The 18,649-nt window shown below is 56.0% G+C and overlaps 1 protein-coding gene across 5 annotated transcripts in view; it reads left to right on the top strand.

The window, feature by feature from the left end:
* NFATC1 (nuclear factor of activated T cells 1) overlaps positions 1 to 14,693 on the top strand; it is a gene marked incomplete at both ends in the record, with an annotated part of 95,165 nt that extends 80,472 nt beyond the window's left edge. For all 5 annotated transcript variants that reach the window (XM_080714748.1, XM_080714745.1, XM_080714747.1 and 2 more), the window contains one exon: positions 14,644 to 14,693. In XM_080714748.1, coding sequence (XP_080570874.1) covers positions 14,644 to 14,693 — 50 coding nt within the window. The remainder of the gene's footprint in view (positions 1 to 14,643) is intronic.
* Positions 14,694 to 18,649: the final 3,956 nt, after the last annotated feature.

The following is an 18,649-nucleotide window of genomic DNA, read 5'->3' as shown; positions in this document are numbered from 1 at the left end:
AAGCCAGCAAGGCTGGCTTCGAACCTGCGCAATCCTCCTGTCTCCGCCTCCCAAGCGCAAGGATTACAAGTGTGCACCACCATGCCCGGCTTGAACACAGCATTCTTTATAACAGTCAAGCCGTTGAGACACAGCAATGTCCAGTGACCCCTGAGCAAGCAGAAGAAGCAGGGTGTATCCTCACTATTGAGAGGGATTCTGCCCTGGAAGGAACTGGTCCTGAGCTACGCTGGGCACAGACGCACCTGGAGACAGTGGAGCCGAGTGGAGGAAGCTGGACCCAGCCCCATGCTCCGTGGCCCATCTCTGTGAACTCTTCAGGGCTTAAGTGTACGTGGAGAGGGGGGGATCATTCCTGGGCAATGGGAATGTTTTGAAGCGGATTTATGTCAAGTCACACAACTTTGTAAATTTACTTTAAAAATCACTGAATTGTATCCTTGAAGTAGCTGGAATCCACAGGATGTGAAATACATCCCCGTGAAGTTTGTATAGTAAAGGGTTATGGGGAGTGAATTAGCAGTGCCGTGTTCTTTTTTACTTGTCTAAAAGTGAGCTTCAAGCACTGCAAGAATTGTGTGGATGCAAGACAAGGTGGCTCCTGAGCAAACAGGCCCTTGGGTTTGCACATGGAGGGATCCTTGCCGCCCTCCCATGCAGTGGCTCAGAAGAGCCAGCCGGTGCGGGGCCATTCAGGGAAGGAGATGCCACTTAGGGCTGCCACGGCAACAAGGCATCTGCAGAGCCAGGCCTTTTGTAGGCCGCTCACTGTGGGGTCTCGCCCAAGAAAATGGCAGGCGGCAGCTGGGGAACCAATGCACCTGGCCCACTGCGTCCGTCCCAAAAGCAGTCTCCGACGAGGACAGGCCTGGCGCGCGTGTGTGTGTGTGTGTGTGTGTGTGTGTGTGTGTTGCTGGGAATTGTACCCAGGGGCATTGTCCCTCTGACCTACACCCCAGCCCTATTTTATTTTGGAAGAGTCTCACATAATTGTGGAAGGCCTCACTGAGTTGCTGAGGCTGGCTACCTGCGATGCTCCTGTCTCAGCCTCCCAAGTACTGGGGTTACAGTGTGCCACCGTGACCTGCTGGTCTGACTCCTCTAGCACACTTAAGGAACTGCTTTCACCTGAGCTTAGAGCCCAGGAACATTTGAGTAAGCTCTGCAGCCTTTTAAAGTTCTCAGGGTGGAAAGAGAAGGGGAAGTTTCTGAGTCCAAGGCCTACATGGATCAGACGGTCCGTGGATGACTGTAGGTAAACTCCCGTCTGTCTTCATAGGATGTGGACATGGTGTCGACAGCAGAGTTTCTTTTAGGGCGTGAAACTGTGCTTGCTAGTTACCAAGTGCTTGGTCAAGTTAAGGGTTATCGTGAGGGACGCAGACAGCAGCGTGGGTGTCTCCGTTGAGGCTCTGCACCTGTGCCCTTCAGCAGGCCCAAAGCCTTGAGATTCCAGTGGCCTGCAGTCTCCACAGTACAGCTAGCCAGGTGTAGAGACTCCCTCATCCCTCAATCCTCATTCCAAAGCAGGGCTCCTCCTTCCAGACTATAGTGTGAACGCTCACACATAGCAAAGGAAAGTGTCCCCACCCCAGTCAGCAGCCCCCACCCTGACTGACAGCCAGGCACTCAGGTTATCACTCCAGCACCCGGTTCCCAGGCGGCAGGCAGACGGGACACTCGTCATCTCACCCGCAGCTCCCGTGCCCGGCATTATCAGCCCTGGCCCGTCCACTCCCGTGGGTGCCGCCTATCAGCCCTCCCAGCTGCGGCTCCTTCAGATATGGCAGGAAGCTGGGCCTGGAAGCAGCCAGGCGCAGGGTTTCCCGCAGCCTGGGATTCACCAGCTCGGCCTGCTTGGAGCAGGTTGGGGCAGGAAGAGGAGGAAAGCCGCCGCCTGGCCTGGCATGTCTGGTGCACAGACGGGCTGGCTGTTGCCCGTGGGCGTGGGGCTGTGATAGGCGGGTGGGTCGCTGTCCTGGGTTTCCTCACGTGGGGCTGCCGATTTGCCGCTGGGGGGCCTGCCCTCCCTCCTGGGACCCCTGTCTTAAAGCCCACTGGGGTTTTCAATGTCCCTCCCTTGTCTCTGCCCATAAAGTGGCTGGATTTGCAGTCTAGTCTAGCGTGTCTCGGCAAATGACTTTAGCAGGGCTTGGAGTTTACCCCAGCAAAGGGCTGGAAGGTCCACGGCCCAGAAACGGGGATGCCGATGCCGCAGCAAAGGAGCCCGCCCTGCAGAGACTGGCGGCCGTGCCAGCCCTCCCTTAGGGACGGAAGGGGTGTGAGTCAGTAAATACCTCAGCACTCGTCTTCCTCGCCCTAAGATACTTTCACCATTGGCGACCTACTTAGCATCTGCAACCGTTTTAGCTCTAGAAACTGCATTTCAGGACATTTCCTTTCAATTACAGTCCAGATGAGGCTGGTGGGGTGGGTGAGGTGCGGTCACGTGGCCATGTGCCCCTGGGCGGTGGTGCCCTTGGCCGGCTCCAGCTCTCACAGCCTCAGACTCAGGATTCCCTGTATATACCCTTTCCTTTTTCCACAGTAGTTATTACCAGCAAGCTGTAAACTACCATATATCACTCCGATTTAAGAACCTAAACTTTAAAACAAATTAAACTCTTGTTGACATTGTAATAAAAATCAGAATGGAACTGAACAGCTCAGTAAAAGTGAGCTCCAGTTATTTTTGTGGATTTCAGATTGCTTCCTGGGCTTCCCAGACGCCCAGTACAGCAGTTATTTCCTCTTGGCAGATGGCTGGAGAGAGCGCGGCGGAGGGGTGGATGGAGCGAGGTGGCAGACGCTGGCGCGGTCTGGGGAGGAAGCCAGGCTCGTCACCTGGAGCCTTTGCTCGCTCCTGACCACAGCGTCTACAGCCTCTGGAAAGGCACCAGTGCGTGTTTGGGAGGGGTGGGCGCTGAGCGAGCTCCGTGTGCTTTAATTTAAGAAAGGAGCTAAAGACGTTTGTCAAATCCTGTCTGTTGATTAGGTGTTTATACTGGATTGAAAGAAAAGCTCAAAGCACAGCCCGCCTGTCCTTTGAAACTGTGTCCAAACCCCGGTAAATGCACAGTGGTTATCTTACCCTCCCTCTCTATCTCTTCCTCTGCCTGTCTCTCCCTGTCTCTCCCTATGCCTCTCTCTCTGTCCCCTCTCTTCTCCCTGTTTCCTTCCTTCCTCTCTCTCCCCCTCTCCCTCTCTCTCCCTCTGCCTCTCTGTTCCTCTCATTTCTACTTATCTTTCATCACCATATGAACTGCAGTGTTTGATATTTTTTATAATTCTTTTTCTCATGCTGGGATGGAAATGGTGGTTTCCAGTGGATTAAACGCCAGCTTTCCGTTCTGCGTGGTTTCCTGTCGTGGTGATGTAGAATCAAGGCATTGCGCAGCAGCGTGAGGATGGAAAGCGGGCCGCTCCTTAACCTGGGGAGCATCTCTCGGCGAGTGGGGGCTCCCTGGGAGGTGGGTTTACCTGGGCTCTGTGCCAGGCCGTGGCCTCCCTGAGATGCCAGGCAGCCCCTTCCCCCTGGGGCCACTTCCTGTCCCCTTCTTCTGCTTACCCCTCTCTGCTTTCAGGGCTGGGCTGGCAATGGGTTTCACGACCTTCAGCTCAAAGTGTACGACATCTGCCAGGCACCACCCCAGAGTCTGGGTCTCGGCCCTCTGCCCACCCAAGAATGCAGGTTGGCTAAGGCCTGCCAGGCAGGGCTCTGGGGCTCCTCCTGCAGGAGGAACAGACAGTGTGCAGGCGGGTGGGCTGCACACCAGGCCCAGGCTCCCCAGAGGTGAGGAGAGGAGGCCAGTTACCCGGGGTGCTCACTGCCTCGGGGTCAGCAGGCTCCTCTTAGCAGAACCCCCTGCTTTTTGGGGGGTATGCAGCCATCTGGACTCTTGTCCAGCAGTATGGCCCCTCTGGCCATGTTCTGGGGCTCTGATGGAGTCCGATTGTGGCCCTGTGCGTGCTTGGGTGCCAGCTGCCAGTCAGACACAGCATCTGGGAGATGGGAGGGGGCTGAGCAGCCAGGACCCTGAGCCCCATCCCAGCTTCTGGTCCAGCTCTGGGCACTGGCTGAGGTCAGCCTCTACCCGGGTGGAGCTCGGACATCCTCAGGCTGGATCAGGCCGGATCTGGAGACTTGTACTCTGCAGGTCCGTCTCTTCTGAAGACACATTTTAAGGCTTACTCAGAAACCAAGCTTAGGTGAACAGAGGAAGAATTAATGCAAAAATTTCTAGAGTACATAGCCCTCCAGGAGAAGAAATTCCACAGCACCTCCCCTACCCGCAGTGAGGGGGAGGAGCCACCCTGGTGTGTTGGGTCCTGCCCCGTCCCTCAGCCTGAACCCCAGGCAGATGATGTACCCCTTGCCCTGATTCCATCACTGCAGGACATCACCACATCGGGCACCTCACTGCCCTGTAAACTTACAACTGTTATGTGTCAATCAAACAAAACAAAACTGCCTAAGACTTACAGGCGACTTTGTCCTGGGAGTTGTAGGGGTATAAATAATCAAGAACCTGACACCTCAGAAAACTGGAGTGGTTCTGGGGAACTGGTTTAAACAGGATGGCAGTTCCAGGCAGCGGCAAGCAGAGCTGGCGGCCCCCGGGAGGGTCAGGCCCTCTGGAGCTGAAGGCCTGGAGGCCACTGCACCTTCCAGAGGAGTGAACAGGTGCTAGCTGCAGGCTGTCCTCGTGCCTTAGGTGGCCCAAAGCAGGCAGAAACTCTGAGTGCAGGGCTTCTAGGTCTGTCTGGTCCAGGAGCATTGGGTGGGAAAATTTCCTGCAGAAAATGGGTTTTGAGAATAGCTCCCTGCCCCACCATGGCCCCAGGCTCACCCACCCTGGCCCTGTACGTGGCCCCCTCTCACCTCGGCCAAGCACTGGAAGTCCTGCCTTGTGCCCAACAGGGTTCTGGGTCCTTGGAGCCCGTCCTGCAGCAGGCCTGGTGCTCCCTGGTTCCTGGGGCGTGCGCTGATACACAAAGTCAATTAGAGTGCATGCGTGCCGGTCCCGTTGATTTGATTTAGGGCTAAGGAAAGCTCCAGTAATGTGCAATTACAAGGAGCCTAATGGCCCTTTACACTGAACGCAACTTCCCTGGCACCTAATACACTTTGATGAATTGCTCATTATGTACAGCGTTGGAATGGCCTCCATAAAGATTAATAATTGGATAATCGATACAAAAATTCAATCTTAGGGTTGTTCCACTCCAGGGTCAGTGTGTGCTCAAGCCCAGGCTTCCTGGTCACCTGCCTCTCCCTCCCGAGAGACAGCAGGTGCCAGTGGGAGAGGGAGTGGGGAGGTCAGGCGGAGCGCCAGGGCTGCCTCCTGGACTTCCTGCTCAGATGAGCCGGTGCAGTGTGCTGGGAGGCTGAAATCCAAAGTCCTGCAGGACCCTTGGCTTCTCCTCTAGTCCAAAGGGCACTTGTTCCTCGTTACCTTCCAAAGGAGGTGGAGGACTTCTCTTGTCTTCCTCCCCGATACTGCTGGGAGATGTTTAAAAACCAGCCCGACCTCTCTCCCTGCACACCTCAGTTGCAGCGCCGGTGTCTTTCTTACCTGAGCACAGTACGACTGTTGCCCCTGACAGTGTAGGCAATCCTCCGTGAGCTGAGCTCAGCCCAGTCGCACAAGGCCAGCGCCGCCCTGCGTAGCGAACAGCGCCCCCACCTGAGCTGGCCCTGGGCGCCACACCTGCCCTGGAGCTGGGGGGAGCCAGGCCCCTGGCGTTTGGCTTCTGTTCCTGCTGTTGACCCGTGACCTTTTCTTTGCCCAACAGCAGTATTTGGGCTCAACCATCTCCCCCACGTGCCTTTTTCCAGAGAGCGCCCGTCTCATGCTGAAAGGGTCAGAGAGGAGAGTGACAGGATAAAGCCTACACCCCACCGGTCACGCTTCTCCAAGTCCGCTGATTTTAATTAAAAGTGACTTTAAAAAATTTTTTTTCAATCTGTTTGGTAATTTCATAACCTGGAGAAACAACTTCTCTAAGGGCACAAAGAAAGTCCTGGAAAAGTGCTTGCTGGCGGTTTAATGATCCTGGCGAGTGGTTGCTGAGCGGAGCTTGGCGCAGATAGAAGAGTGCACCAGATAATGTGGAAACATTCTCCAGCCCGCATCGGCGGGAAGGCTGAGGACCGGCCTGCTGGACTCTCCCGGCCACGTGGCCGCCCGCGCCCTGCCTTGCTGAAGTTTCCACACGGGTCTGCACGCGCAGGAGTTTGCAGGCTAAATGGGGAAGCAAGCACTTACAGGAAAATCATTCCACGCAGCGGCTGACAGTCCCGAGTGCGGAACTCATCAGCGCCAGCCCCACTGCAGATGGAGGGTCATGTTTTATTAAAACTGTGACTTGTTGTCACTCAGCCCCTTCGCTGCCCCATTCTCTCCTTCCAAAAATAGCAGGCCCCGTGGCGGTGGCTTATTATGATTAAAAGGTAAAAATAAGTGAGAGTTGAGATGGGCCCAGGACACCAAGGAAGGACCAGAGCTGGCTTTTTAATGAACGCCAGGAAGCTGTGCTCCTTCCACAGCCTCCTGAAGCATCTTTGGAAAGGTTCTGCAGCCCATGCCTTGGGTCATGGGGGTCGCTGTCTGTTTGTGCAAAGCCCCCGCCCTGAGCCCCAGGTCAGCCCCTGGGGTTCTGGGGTGGCTGCCAAGTGGGCAGTCATGGACAAGCAGGCTGCCGGATACCGGCCAACTGCAAATCTCAGGAAGACTTTGATTGAGGGGAGTCTCCACAGTAGACTAAGAGGCTGTCTCTCCTGAAGACATTTGAGAACCCATGGAAGAGGCAGCCCCCGAGCGCGTGCCCAGGCCCCTTGCGCCAGATCAGGTGCACTCACAGTGGGACAGAAGCTGTCTTCTCTACTTCCCATTTTCTGATCTCCAATTTGTGGCTTTAATTGTGATATTTTTATGTTCTGAGCTCATACTGACTACAGGATCTCAAGTAACCAAATGAGTTAAATGTGTAGACAGGTGGAGCCACTGAAAGCCGAGCGTTCGGCAACTTATCGAAGCCATGAACAAGCAGGTAAATACATCTGTCATAACCCTTTGTCACAAAAGTTACAGCAACGAAAATCTATATGTTCATTAAGGTTTCCAGCCACCACCACATGGCTCCCTTATTCCAAGAATTATTAGATATTGTAAAAGTTTAGTACAGCAAATGTAATTTGGGTACTTCTCAGACGGTAGTTATTTAAGAATGGGACACAGCCTGAGATATTTCTGGTCTGCTGTGTCTACCTCCATTATTATCCTCTTGGGTTACAGTTCTAACTTTAGCTAAAGGTGTACTTCTGGGAAGGTTAGCAAATAGTTTTTGTAATTATCTTTTGGTTATAGGAACGGGAAAGAATGGCCGTCCTGTTTTGCTCGAGTCTCTAAAAGTTATTTTGGCTTCTCTTAAAAATAAAAATGTTCTCTAGGACTTGTGGCCTGTGAAGACAATGCTTTTCCTGTCCCTCGGAGGAGAGAGGAGCACCTGGGTGTCAGTGGCCCAGTGCCCGCTGGGCACCCTCCGGCTCAGGACTCTGAGCCGGGCAAGAGGCTGCGGCATGGAGTGCGTGGACGCACAGAGAGGGGACAGGAGCGGAGTCCTGGGCGGAGCCCTGCCAGGGTCACGTAGGAGGGCTCTGAGGGAAGTGCTCTCAAACAAGACATGGCTGCGAGCTCAGCTGTGGCCTCCCGGTGGCCCAAGGGCCTGGATCCAGGGTCCCATGCCGGGAGGTGTTTCCAGCCGGCTCCCGGGTTAAGGCAGTTGTTGAAGACTGACACAGTATCCTTCCCAAAGGATTGGCTGAGTGCCTAGGGTGCCATTATTGAACCAGGTTTCTGGTTCATTCTCCTTTTCTTTCTTCTGTGGTATTAAGGATTGAACCCAGGCACGCTACCTCTGAGCTACACCTCAGCCCTTTTAACTTTTTATCCTGAAACAGGATCTCAGTAGGTCACTGAGAATCTTGCTACTTGCTAAGGCTAGCCTCCAGCCTGCGGTCCTGTCTCAGCCTCCCTCCCAAGCACTGGGATTATAAGCCTGTGCCGCCACACAGCTCAGATTTCTTATTCTATAAGCCAAGTCCAGTTTCTAAAGAGCCAAGACCAAGGCAGAAGATCCTAGACCATCTCCCTTGGCTGGGCTCGCAGCCCACGCTCCTGTGTCCCACCGAGATGTGCGTCAGCATGTACAGGCGCGTGGGCAGCCGGGCAGGCAGCTCAGCGTGTCGAACCGATGCCGCCCCTCAGCTCCCCTGGCTGCATCCAACGGGAGGGACGTCGCATTGTCCCTGTGCGGATACGTGCTCTGGAAATGAAGGGTTTGTGAGCATCATGGAAACCTGGAGGCCTACGTGTGGTGGCGCACAGGGCGTGCGCTCCTGAGCCCAGTGCGGGAGTCGGTGGGCGCTCCACTCTGCTTTGCATTCTCTGCAAACCCCGTGACTTCCACTCAGCTGCCCAGGCTCTTCTTTCTTTTTCCGACAATCAGTAAACCGAAAGTTCAGCAGAAAACACTGGGGTGGCATATCTTTCTTTCCTAAAGCCAGGCCACCTGAGGGCTGGCATTAACTGAGTGTTTGGGCCGCTCTGTTCTGCTACTAGAGACCTGGAGGATCCCAGAGCCCTGTCAGGCCGACAACGTGGGGCTCAGGAGTAGCTGCAACCAGCCCTGCCTTGAGTTAGCCCCCGGGAGCCGCACCCAGGGCCGCCCAGCAGCTCTGCCTTCCCCATGCAGGTGCTGCCGGGCCTGGCCACTCTGGCCTAAGGCTGGTTTGCAGAAGGAGATGGTGCTCCTCACAGAAGCAGGGGCTCTGGTTCAGGAGGCTGGAGCAGAAAGGGTCTCAGACACCTCGAGGCGAGCAGGACTCAGGGGAAGACCCGGAGGGCCCGGGGCTCCCCAGCCCACTGCCTCCCGACACCTGCCCAGAGCACGAGCTCAGGAGGCAGAGGGCGGCCAGGCTTTCTGCAGAAGGGCCAGGCCAGGGCCAGGAGGTGGCTCCACGTCTCTGAGTCATAGTTTGAATGGAGCGTGGGGAGAGTTCCCGTCTGAGTTGGGAAGTCCTGGGAATCGTTGGCTAAATGCTGTGGCTGTTGTTTTATGCCACTGAGAAGGCCTCGCCTGGCTGGAGGGACTCCTGGGAATTTAGACCAGGTCATGCTGTTGAAGACACCGCACACTTCCCGGTGCCCCTTCCACCCATTCCGGGGCGGCGTGTCCTCAGATGTATCTTAATTCTGATTCCAGAAGGCTGGGCCTGGGCCTATGCAGGATCTAGGGAGCCTAGGTTTCCTCTGTGGGGACTCCTGGCACAACGCTAAGTAACATCGCTTTACCAGAGCCCTGCTGCGCAAAGCCAGACACAGATGCACCCTGTTGTACTCTGGGGCCCGGTGATAAGATACAGGAGGCCTTGTATCTGCGGGAGAAGGAAGACGAGGGGCCTGCCTGCGGCGGAGGCAGCGCTCTGAAGTCAGAGCCCAGGGGCCACAGCTGATGGAGCAGGGGTCCTCTGAGGAGCTCACTGGCCAGCTCTGGCCTGCAGCCTCCGTGAAGGCCACACCAGCCTTTCACATCCAGCGTCTCGGAATGTCCTCCCTGCCGTAAGGATTTCTTATTCTTCTTGTTTTCAGTGTGGAGGATCAAACCCAGGCAGCTTTAGACTGAGCCACACCCCAACCCTTTTGAAAATTTGAGATAGGGTCTCACTAAGTCGCGGAAGCTGGCCCTGCATTTGTGGTCCTCCTGGCCTCAGGCTCCTGAGTGGCTGGGATTACAGGTTTGCACCACCACCCCTGGCTTTTGCTGGAGTGTGTGTGTGTGTGTGTGTGTGTGTGTGTGTGTGTGTCACTGGGAATGTGGCCCCACTGAGCTACATCCCAGCTCTATTTTATTTTATTATTTAAAAATTTTTAAAACAGGGTCTCACTATATTGCTTTGAGCCTCACTAAGTTGCTGAGGCTGGCCTTGAACCTGCGATCCTCCTGTCTCGGCCTCCCAAGTGCTGGGATTACAGGCATGCGGCATCACACCCGAGTTCTGCTGGGATTTGGGATGCAGTTTCTGAGCCAGCGTGAGCACATCTCTGCCGCAGTGGGTACGGCACTCTGGTCACTTCACCCACCCACCGTCTGTGTCTGAGAGGGAGGAGCTGGCATGCCGTGTTTGCTCAGGCTTCATGTGGGGCCGTTGGTCACTGGCTTTCCCCATCCCACCTTCCTAAAAGTCCTCTGAGGCTCACGAAAGATAATACAGGAGAAATGACTGGAAAAAATAGCATTTTAGCTCAAACAGGAGGAGACCGTGTCTGCATGTGCAGAGGCGGCAGTGGTGGGTGTGTACCGTGATGCTTTGTTAGCAGAGACACAGAATAGTCACAACAGTCCTCAACCTTTCCTTGCCTCAGGGATACCTAGCTCTGAGAACCAAGCACCTCTGCAGGGAAAACATAAGGACCAGGGACAAAGGGACAGTGTGCGGCGGGCTGGAGGAGAGGAGGGGCCGCCCTTTGCCGTCCTCTGTGCCCAGCCCGCGGCCCCGCCAGCCCACCCAGGGAGCAGCACTTTGATTCACATCTAGCCCCGTGGACTTGGCAGTGGGCCCACGCGGTGCCAGCGGGGAGGACCCGGGAGCCAGCCTTGCTCGTGCCGGTGGCTGCCCGCTCCAGCTCACCGACCTCAGCCTCCTAGGAGCTGCTCGGGAGCCAGGCCGCCATTTCTGTTTTCTGGGCCTCCGTGGTCTCTTCCCTGGCAGAACTGGTTGCTGCAACGTCTGCCACTACTCCTGGGGCAAGGGTCAGAAACCCACGCAGGGGCTGGATGGACACTGGGCCAGTCAGCCTGCTCACTGTCTAAGATTTTACTTGTCCTTCGTGGCTTTCAGAAACCAAGAATTCAGAATTGTGGGGAAAGTTTGCTTTTCACAAGCAAGGCATGAAAGGGGTAAAATACACAGCACCCAGACTCTCCCAAGCACCTTTTGGGTTGCAATGTTCTTGTTCTAGTCATATGAAAACCCACGAGTGAAACCTGAGATGAGCGGTGGCCATGTAATTGTCAGCGTTCCCAAGAGGGCGCTCAAAAAGGAGGGACAGATCCTGTGGAAGTGTAGACTAGGAAGGGCCTCTCCCTCTGGGTGGTGGCCCAGCTCGCGAGGGGAACCAGGAGTGGTCTGTGGGGACCCGGCGCCCACTGATACTTGCAGCACCGAGCACGGGGAAAAGCTTTGCCCGTGTTCCTTAAAACACTGTGACTCCTGTTTCCCTAGTCCAGGCAGGGATGTGAGGTGGGTGTGGTGTGGTCGTGCGGACAGGAGACACGGGTGAGGGCAGCCTGTGTTCGCATGCCAGGCCTTCACGAGGGTTTGAACCGCCTCATACACACCTTAGGAAAAAGCCATATTTTCCACCTTGATGCATTTTAGAGAAAATCAAGTACATGGGGAAAACCCTTCTTATTAAATTGAATTGTGGCTCAACAGCCCGCCACATCCTGTTGAGGCACATCTGACTGAGAGCCGGCCGAGGTTCCGCTTTCAGGGCCTCGCGGGGGTCACATGTCACCTGCAGTTCAGACACCTCTGTGAAGCGAAGCCTGCGTGTCGGTGGAAAAGCTGAATAAGAAGGTGGAAATTATCAGCGAGAGGAGGCTCCCTGCGAACCCGTGGGTGTCACGGGCAGCCTATCAGGGAGAGGAAGTTCCCGGGGGAGCAGGACCAGCAGTGTGGGCCGGGGCCGGAACCGTGACCTCATGGAAGAGTTGGCGGGGGGAGTGGGGGTGGGACCGGTGGCCGGTGCCCCTCTGGGTGTGGCCTTTGTCCACCTGTGGGCGCCCACCATCCACAGGCCTCTGGGCGCCCTCCCAACAAGGTTAGCTCCTGCCCCGCTGAGACCCCACGGGCCTCCCGCTCATCACCATCACTGTCCTCAGCCTCCCTCCTGCCCATCACTGTCCTCAGCCTCCCTCCTGCCCATCACTGTCCCTGAGCCTCCCTCCTGCCCATCACTGCCTCAGCCTCCCTCCTGCCCATCACTGTCCTCAGCCTCCCTCCTGCCCATCACTGTCCCTGAGCCTCCCTCCTGCCCATCACTGTCCTCAGCCTCCCTCCTGCCCCTCACTGTCCTCAGCCTCCCTCCTGCCCCTCACTGTCCTCAGCCTCCCTCCTGCCCCTCACTGTCCTCAGCCTCCCTCCTGCCCCTCACTGTCCTCAGCCTCCCTCCTGCCCATCACTGTCCTCAGCCTCCCTCCTGCCCCTCACTGTCCTCAGCCTCCCTCCTGCCCCTCACTGTCCTCAGCCTCCCTCCTGCCCCTCACTGTCCTCAGCCTCCCTCCTGCCCCTCACTGCCTCAGCCTCCCTCCTGCCCCTCACTGTCCTCAGCCTCCCTCCTGCCCATCACTGTCCTCAGCCTCCCTCCTGCCCCTCACTGTCCTCAGCCTCCCTCCTGCCCATCACTGTCCTCAGCCTCCCTTCTGCCCATCACTGTCCTCAGCCTCCCTTCTGCCCATCACTGTCCTCAGCCTCCCTCCTGCCCATCACTGTTACCCTGTTACTCCTAGCCTCGCTCCTGGCCACCCTCAATACTCTCAGGCCTCCCTGATGTCCCATCCTTACCACCCCAGGCCTCCCTTCCCTCCTCAGGCCTTCCCCACCCTCCATCACCATTTGTAGCATAGGTTTGGAGCGTTTCTCAGTTCTCGTGAGACCCGAGTGCGCTGTCAGACTGGCTCTGTTGGTGCCCTGGAACACCCTCCCACTTCTCCTTGTGGGCCTACTTCAAAAGCCCCGGCCAGTGAACCCTCTCTGGCTTGAGTGGGTGGCTCGTTTCCCCATCTCGCTGCTTTGCACCCCAGACATCTCTCCCAGCTCCAGCTGTCCACCCGCCCAGGGAGGGCCATGGGCCCAGGAGCTGGGTGATGTGCACTCGGACCCCGCCGCCACCCCAGGCTTAGGGCCAGGGACCGCCAGAGCTGCGGGGGCGAGGCCGTGGGCACATCCTAGCCTCCACCTGCTCACCGAAGCAGACCTGCACCTCGCCAAGTGTGTGAACCCTTCACCTGCCACCGAGAAACCCCAGTCACAAGCAAGCCTTCTGTTCCCCAAGAAACATGCTAAGGACCCCGGCAATTGGCGACTTGTCTCGTCAGGGTCTTTGCTGTCACAAGGATCAGGCGAAGTGAACTTACACACATGCCTCTTACAACAAGAAGGCTGACCGAGCGAGGGAAGGCGCAGCGTCAGGGCTGCGGCCGCTGTGCCCCCACCGCATACCGAGGCAGGAGGACACGGCCCTGCGGCTCTCGGCCAAGAACAGTGCTCTGTCCTCCAGTGCCCCTGCCGGCCCCGGCCCCAGGGCTGCCATCGGCCACACCTGCCTGCGTGTGTCATGGAAAGTGCCGTAGCTGAGCAGCTGCCTCGCAGCCTCCGGGAGCAAGTTGGGTCCTGATGCTGGTCCTGGACCGGCTGTGAGCACCTGGACCCGGTTCCTCATTAGTGGCTGTGAAGAGCCACGGTGGGAGGGAGCCTGCCTGCCTTCTGGAGTTTCCCACGCCTCCGCCAGAGCCTTCTCCAGAGAGCGGCTGGCACTGTGGACCAGATCATCCCCGTCTCCACGGAGGCCCCGGAGTGGGTGGCCGCTGTGTGGTCCGTCTTTGCTCATGCGTGTGGGGCAGCGCTGACCGCGGTGGCCTGCAACGCTCGAGTCTCTCGCGAGCCTCCTCCCCCCACCCCGGCCCCCCGCAAGCCCATGGTTTGTTTGCAGCCAAAGTTTCTTCTGTTATCGGTTCCCATGACACAATTCCTGGTTCCCCAACTGCATTTTATTATTGTTATTCTTAAAAATAGTGCAGGGGGGTGTTGAAAGGCAGCTCAGGGAAGGGAGTGGGGTGATGAAGCCCACACCCACGGGGCTCCAGGAAGCCGCCCTTGGCCTCTGAGGGAGGCCGGTGCTTATCTGGGTGCAGGCGCTCTGGCCGCAGCGACAAAGGGAAGCCCCGGCAGTTCCCTGACGTCAGTGCAGCCTCCCCCACCCCAGACCCCGCCAGGAAGACAGGCCATGGTGACAGCCGCCCATCAGGGGCCATCGGGGCTGGGCAGAGGGATGTTGTGCGGCTCCCTGCTGATGGCCTTTGCCAGCTTCTCTCATTTTCTGTCCATCTGCCAAAACCCACAGGCTGATAGTGGCCAGCATGGCCTGTGGGGACACTGTGGCTGGACCATCATAGCAAGAGAAACGAAGGAATGGCCCCAGACACAGGGCAGTCCCCACGCCTCACCGTCTCTCACACTGAACATGCTCCGGGGAGCCCGTGGCCTGTCCAAGCACTTGTTCTGCAAGCTCAGGAAACATCGTTCCGGTGACTTCAGCCCTGAGGATGCCCTCGGGCATCTGGTGGACCCCTGACTGGGCTGAGCCCACTCCCACCAGTGTGGACCAGGGCTCAGGGCCAGGGTATCACTATGGAGATGCCAGCCGGCAGGCGGAGCTCAGAGGTGCGAGACCATTCAGGAACAGTAGGGCCAGCCCCTTGGGGCACTGACCTCTCCACAGCCGCAGCTCCTCCTTGTTACCTGCCTACAGGTGCCGCGGCTGCTCTTCCCTAATGCTCTCTCTCCCTTTCTTGCAGTAAATGAAATCATACGCAACGACCTCTCCAGCACGAACCCCCACTCGTAGCCCGCCGCGCCGGGGTTGGCTTGGTGGGCACAGCTGCGCCATAGCAAGCGAGGTTCGTGACGACGTGAGCTGAGCACACATCTGGTACCACTCAGACTCCAGCCCACTGAACGCAAGCTGAAGACTTACCCTGCATGCACAAAGAAGTAGTTCTAGCAAGAAGTGCAGGGGCGGATGGGGCCGCAGCGGCTCCGCGGGAGAGCCGTCTCTGGAGAACAGACCCTCGCGGGAAGGGCCAGCAGAGGGTCTATCTGAAGCTCTGTCCTCGCAAGCCGGGTCGCAATACTGGAAGTGCCTTATTTCATCACGCCACCCCCTCGGGCATCATGGGTGGAGCGTTGGGCTTGCTGCCAGGAGTGTCCTAGGAGCAAGAGCTATCAAAAGCCTTCAGGAGAAGACTTTATTTGTACAAATTAAGAAAACTTCGGCAAGCCGGGGGTGATGGGAGACATTCAGCAGGACTCCCTCCTCTTCCTTGACTTTCCCTGGGGCTACACAGCTGTGTTGCCTCACTCAGCGCACCTCAGAGGTCTTCCGATCAGCCATCTCCACGCGTGCATGATAGACCCCCCCCCGTGTGACAGAAGCCATAGGGTTGTTCCTAGGAGCATGCTGGGGTTTTGTTTTTAATCTGGCTTTGAACATAGCACGGGGAAGTTGAATAGCATAAGACAGGGCTGGACAAAAAAGTAACCTGTGTGTCCCGGGTGGATCCTGCGTTAGCATGCATGTACTTATATAGGCATATATTTATGTATCAATAATCAGTGGCAGAGATGGTGGTAATCGTTATGCCCAGCAGGGCTTCCACATTAGCAATAACCAGTGTCCATTTGCAGAAGCACCTGAGAGTCCAGACCCACCTCTAGCACCTTCCACTGGGTCTGTCGCCCCTGCCATCTTGGGCAATGCCGGACACTGTAGACTCCTGAGAAGTGCATTTAGACGCCCGTGGGCTACCACATGGCAAAATCGGAAAGTAGCTGTAAATACCATTACAAAGGAGTGTAATATATTTGTTCAATTATAGGATTATTATTTCACAGAAGCCTTATAGTCTCTGCTTCATCTAAGAAAACAATTACCGAAAGCAATGTTTTCATACGCAGCCATGTGTAGTGGGTTTTCAGCTTAGTTCCTGTTGACAGATAGGTTAGTGTAGGCACCACTGCTGCGTTTTGTACTATTAACTGCTTACTGCACTCTATTACTGGCAGTGACCTATTGTTTCATATAACCAAAAAGCATGGTTTAATTAAAACATGTTTAACCTAATAATTGTGCCTTAGGAGTTAACGCCCCCTTATGGAACAAGCCTGAATTGCACCATGGGTGGAGGTTGAAAGTTACAGCCCGGAAAAGAAGAAACATCTTTAAAATACTCAATTGTTTGATGATGTGCTACCTTTTTCTAACTCACAGAAGGAAGCAAAGTCTGAAAGCCATATCTGAAGGTTTGCGCAGGACCGTAAAGAGCTGACATGCGGTGCGTTACCTGAGCGCCCCCGCCCCGCCCCGCCCCGCCCTGTCCCAGCCCGGACACCTACCCTGTGCTTAGTGTCAGGGAGTTGCATGAACCATTTCCTAGTAGACTGTCATGAAAGGAAGCGTTTGATATTTGTGTCGGCTATCTTTGTAGCTAGAAAATGGATCCAATAAAGCAGTTTTTTTTTTTTTTTTTTTTTTTTTTTTTTGCTGGACGATCTCAGTCTGAGTGATTCATCGCATGCATGGAAAGTTCTTTGTTCTCAAAGGCACGGACAGGGGACGGTCTGGGAAATGTGCTTTTTGTTGGTAGAGCTGGCTGCTTGTGTGATCACTGAAACAGAAGGAAATGTGCCTTGCTATGGAGGTGTTCTCTTCCTTCCTGCTGCGTTTAAAGAAAACCTGTCAGAAATCGGTGGGTATTGGGTACAGTTCTCAGGCTCTAAATAAAGCACTGTGAAAATGCTCACACAGGCTAGGTGGAGAAGGAACTTTTGCTTACACCCAATACTTTTGCTTCGAAAAGTGTCGGGGTGAGGCTTTGGCCCCACACAGTCGCTCACCACTCGACCATCCTCTGGGAAGAGCAGGTCTGCGCCTCCCCAGTGAGACCCTGCCCCTCTCTGCACTTGGCTCCAGTTACTCTTCTGTCCCCTCTCGAATCTCCTTCAAATTTGTGCGGGAAGGTGCTCTAGCCACTCAGACAAGTATGGACCCAGGACCTCTATGGTAACTATGGTTCTTAGGTGTCTTTCTGAAACAAGATTTTGCTTTGGGGCTTTATGAAATGCAAAAGTTCCCAGTCTTTGCCGAGAGGTTTCCAGATTGAGTTAAAATACTGGAGAAGTCCCCATCCCCTCAAACAGCAGAAGCACCTGCCCCTCCTCCCCACCTGATGCCCTTTGAAGCAAGCTCTCGGTGTCCTGTCAGGGAGGCCGGCTGAGGGGTGATTTAGGAGTGACAGAGGAGGCAGGAGGAGCTGGTCATCACCAGGCTCAGCATCTCTAAATGCTAGATAAATGGCAAGGCCTGGGCTGGCGCTGCACCTGGTGGGAGGCAGAGGCCTCGCTGGTCCTGACTGCTCAGCGGCTCCCATGCTGTGCTCCATTGGGAACTGGCCTGGCTGGAGGCTGAGGAAGGGGCTTTGGAGCCGCCCTTGGGGTTTGTAAGTCCCCCTCCCCTCTGCCAACATAGCACCTTATCGCCCCAAATAGATTCCAAGCTGTGAAGAGTGGCCGGTGGGCTTCTTCCCTGTTCGTCAGCTTTGGCACCTTCTAGACTAATCCCGACAGAGTGATCAGGACAAGACTGTTGCACGAGCTAGGTTGGCTGAGCAGAGCTGGCTGTCAGAGCAGCCTGTGTCCCCTCAGACACGCCGCGGAACCAAGGCTGTGTCCCGGGAAGCCACGTGAGGTGGCGGCCCAGCGAGCCTGGCAGGGCGTCTGGGGCTTGCTTTCCCAGGTTCACGGGCCTCTCGCACTGTCTGTACTCAGCGACGGAGGCCTGTGGGGGCCTCCAGGGCAGACAGGCTTTCCAAGACTCATTCACTACGAGAAGAGCAGGGAACCGCTGCTTTACCCCTACATCTGGGACTGTGTGGGATGAAAAACTCATCTTGTAAACATCAAATCTAACCAAGTGCAGCCTCAGCAGAGACCCAGACGTTTGAGGGCGCTGCTGCCCAGCCTAGGGGCTCATGGGCCCGGCCGCAGGGTCCCCGTGGTTAGTAGCGGTCCTATCCCACACTGCCCGCCGGGGGACCCATGCAGACCAACTGCCCCAGCCCAGGGTGGGCAGCTGTCCTGCAGCAGTGAGCTTCCCAGCACTGGCGACGTCTTCATAAACGCCTCCTGTGTGGCAGTAACTAAGCTGTACCGAGTACATGTGTCTCGAGGAGGCCCTGTGGGAAGAGGCCAGGACCATGGTGAGGGAGAAGTCAAAGGGCCTCTTTAAAGATGTCTACCCGATCTTCTTGTCTCAGAAATGGGGATGAAATTCATGGACATTGAAATTTACCGTTTTAAAGCATGCGATTCCATGGTGTTTTGTGTCTTTGCAACTGAGTAGTCACCACCTCTATCTAGTTCCAAATATTTTCATTGCCCTGCAAAAAATGCCATGTCCATCTCTCCTTCCCCAGCTCCTAAGAGCCACAGCTAACTCAGGGGCTCCGCCTGCTCTGGCCCCCTTAGGAATGGTGGTCGGGCGCGGCCTGTGTGCCTGGGACCTTCACACGCTGCAGCTCACCCACACCGTGGCTATGGACACGGCTCACCTGTTTCCTACTCACGCGCGGTGGACGCTCAGGTGTCTACTGTCTGACTACGGTGATACTGCTGTGAGGTTCATGTACAGGATGAGCTGAGGGTGAGCAGCAGCTGTTTACCAACTCTGCTTTTCAATTATCCACGCCTGAGACAGACCCCGGCTCAGTAACCTGATTTGAAATCACATATGTGAAGCACATCATA

The sequence above is a fragment of the Muscardinus avellanarius genome (assembly GCF_963383645.1).
Source record: "Muscardinus avellanarius genome assembly, chromosome: 17".
Taxonomy (NCBI): domain Eukaryota; kingdom Metazoa; phylum Chordata; class Mammalia; order Rodentia; family Gliridae; genus Muscardinus; species Muscardinus avellanarius.
This window is presented reverse-complemented; position numbering and strand designations above follow the sequence as displayed.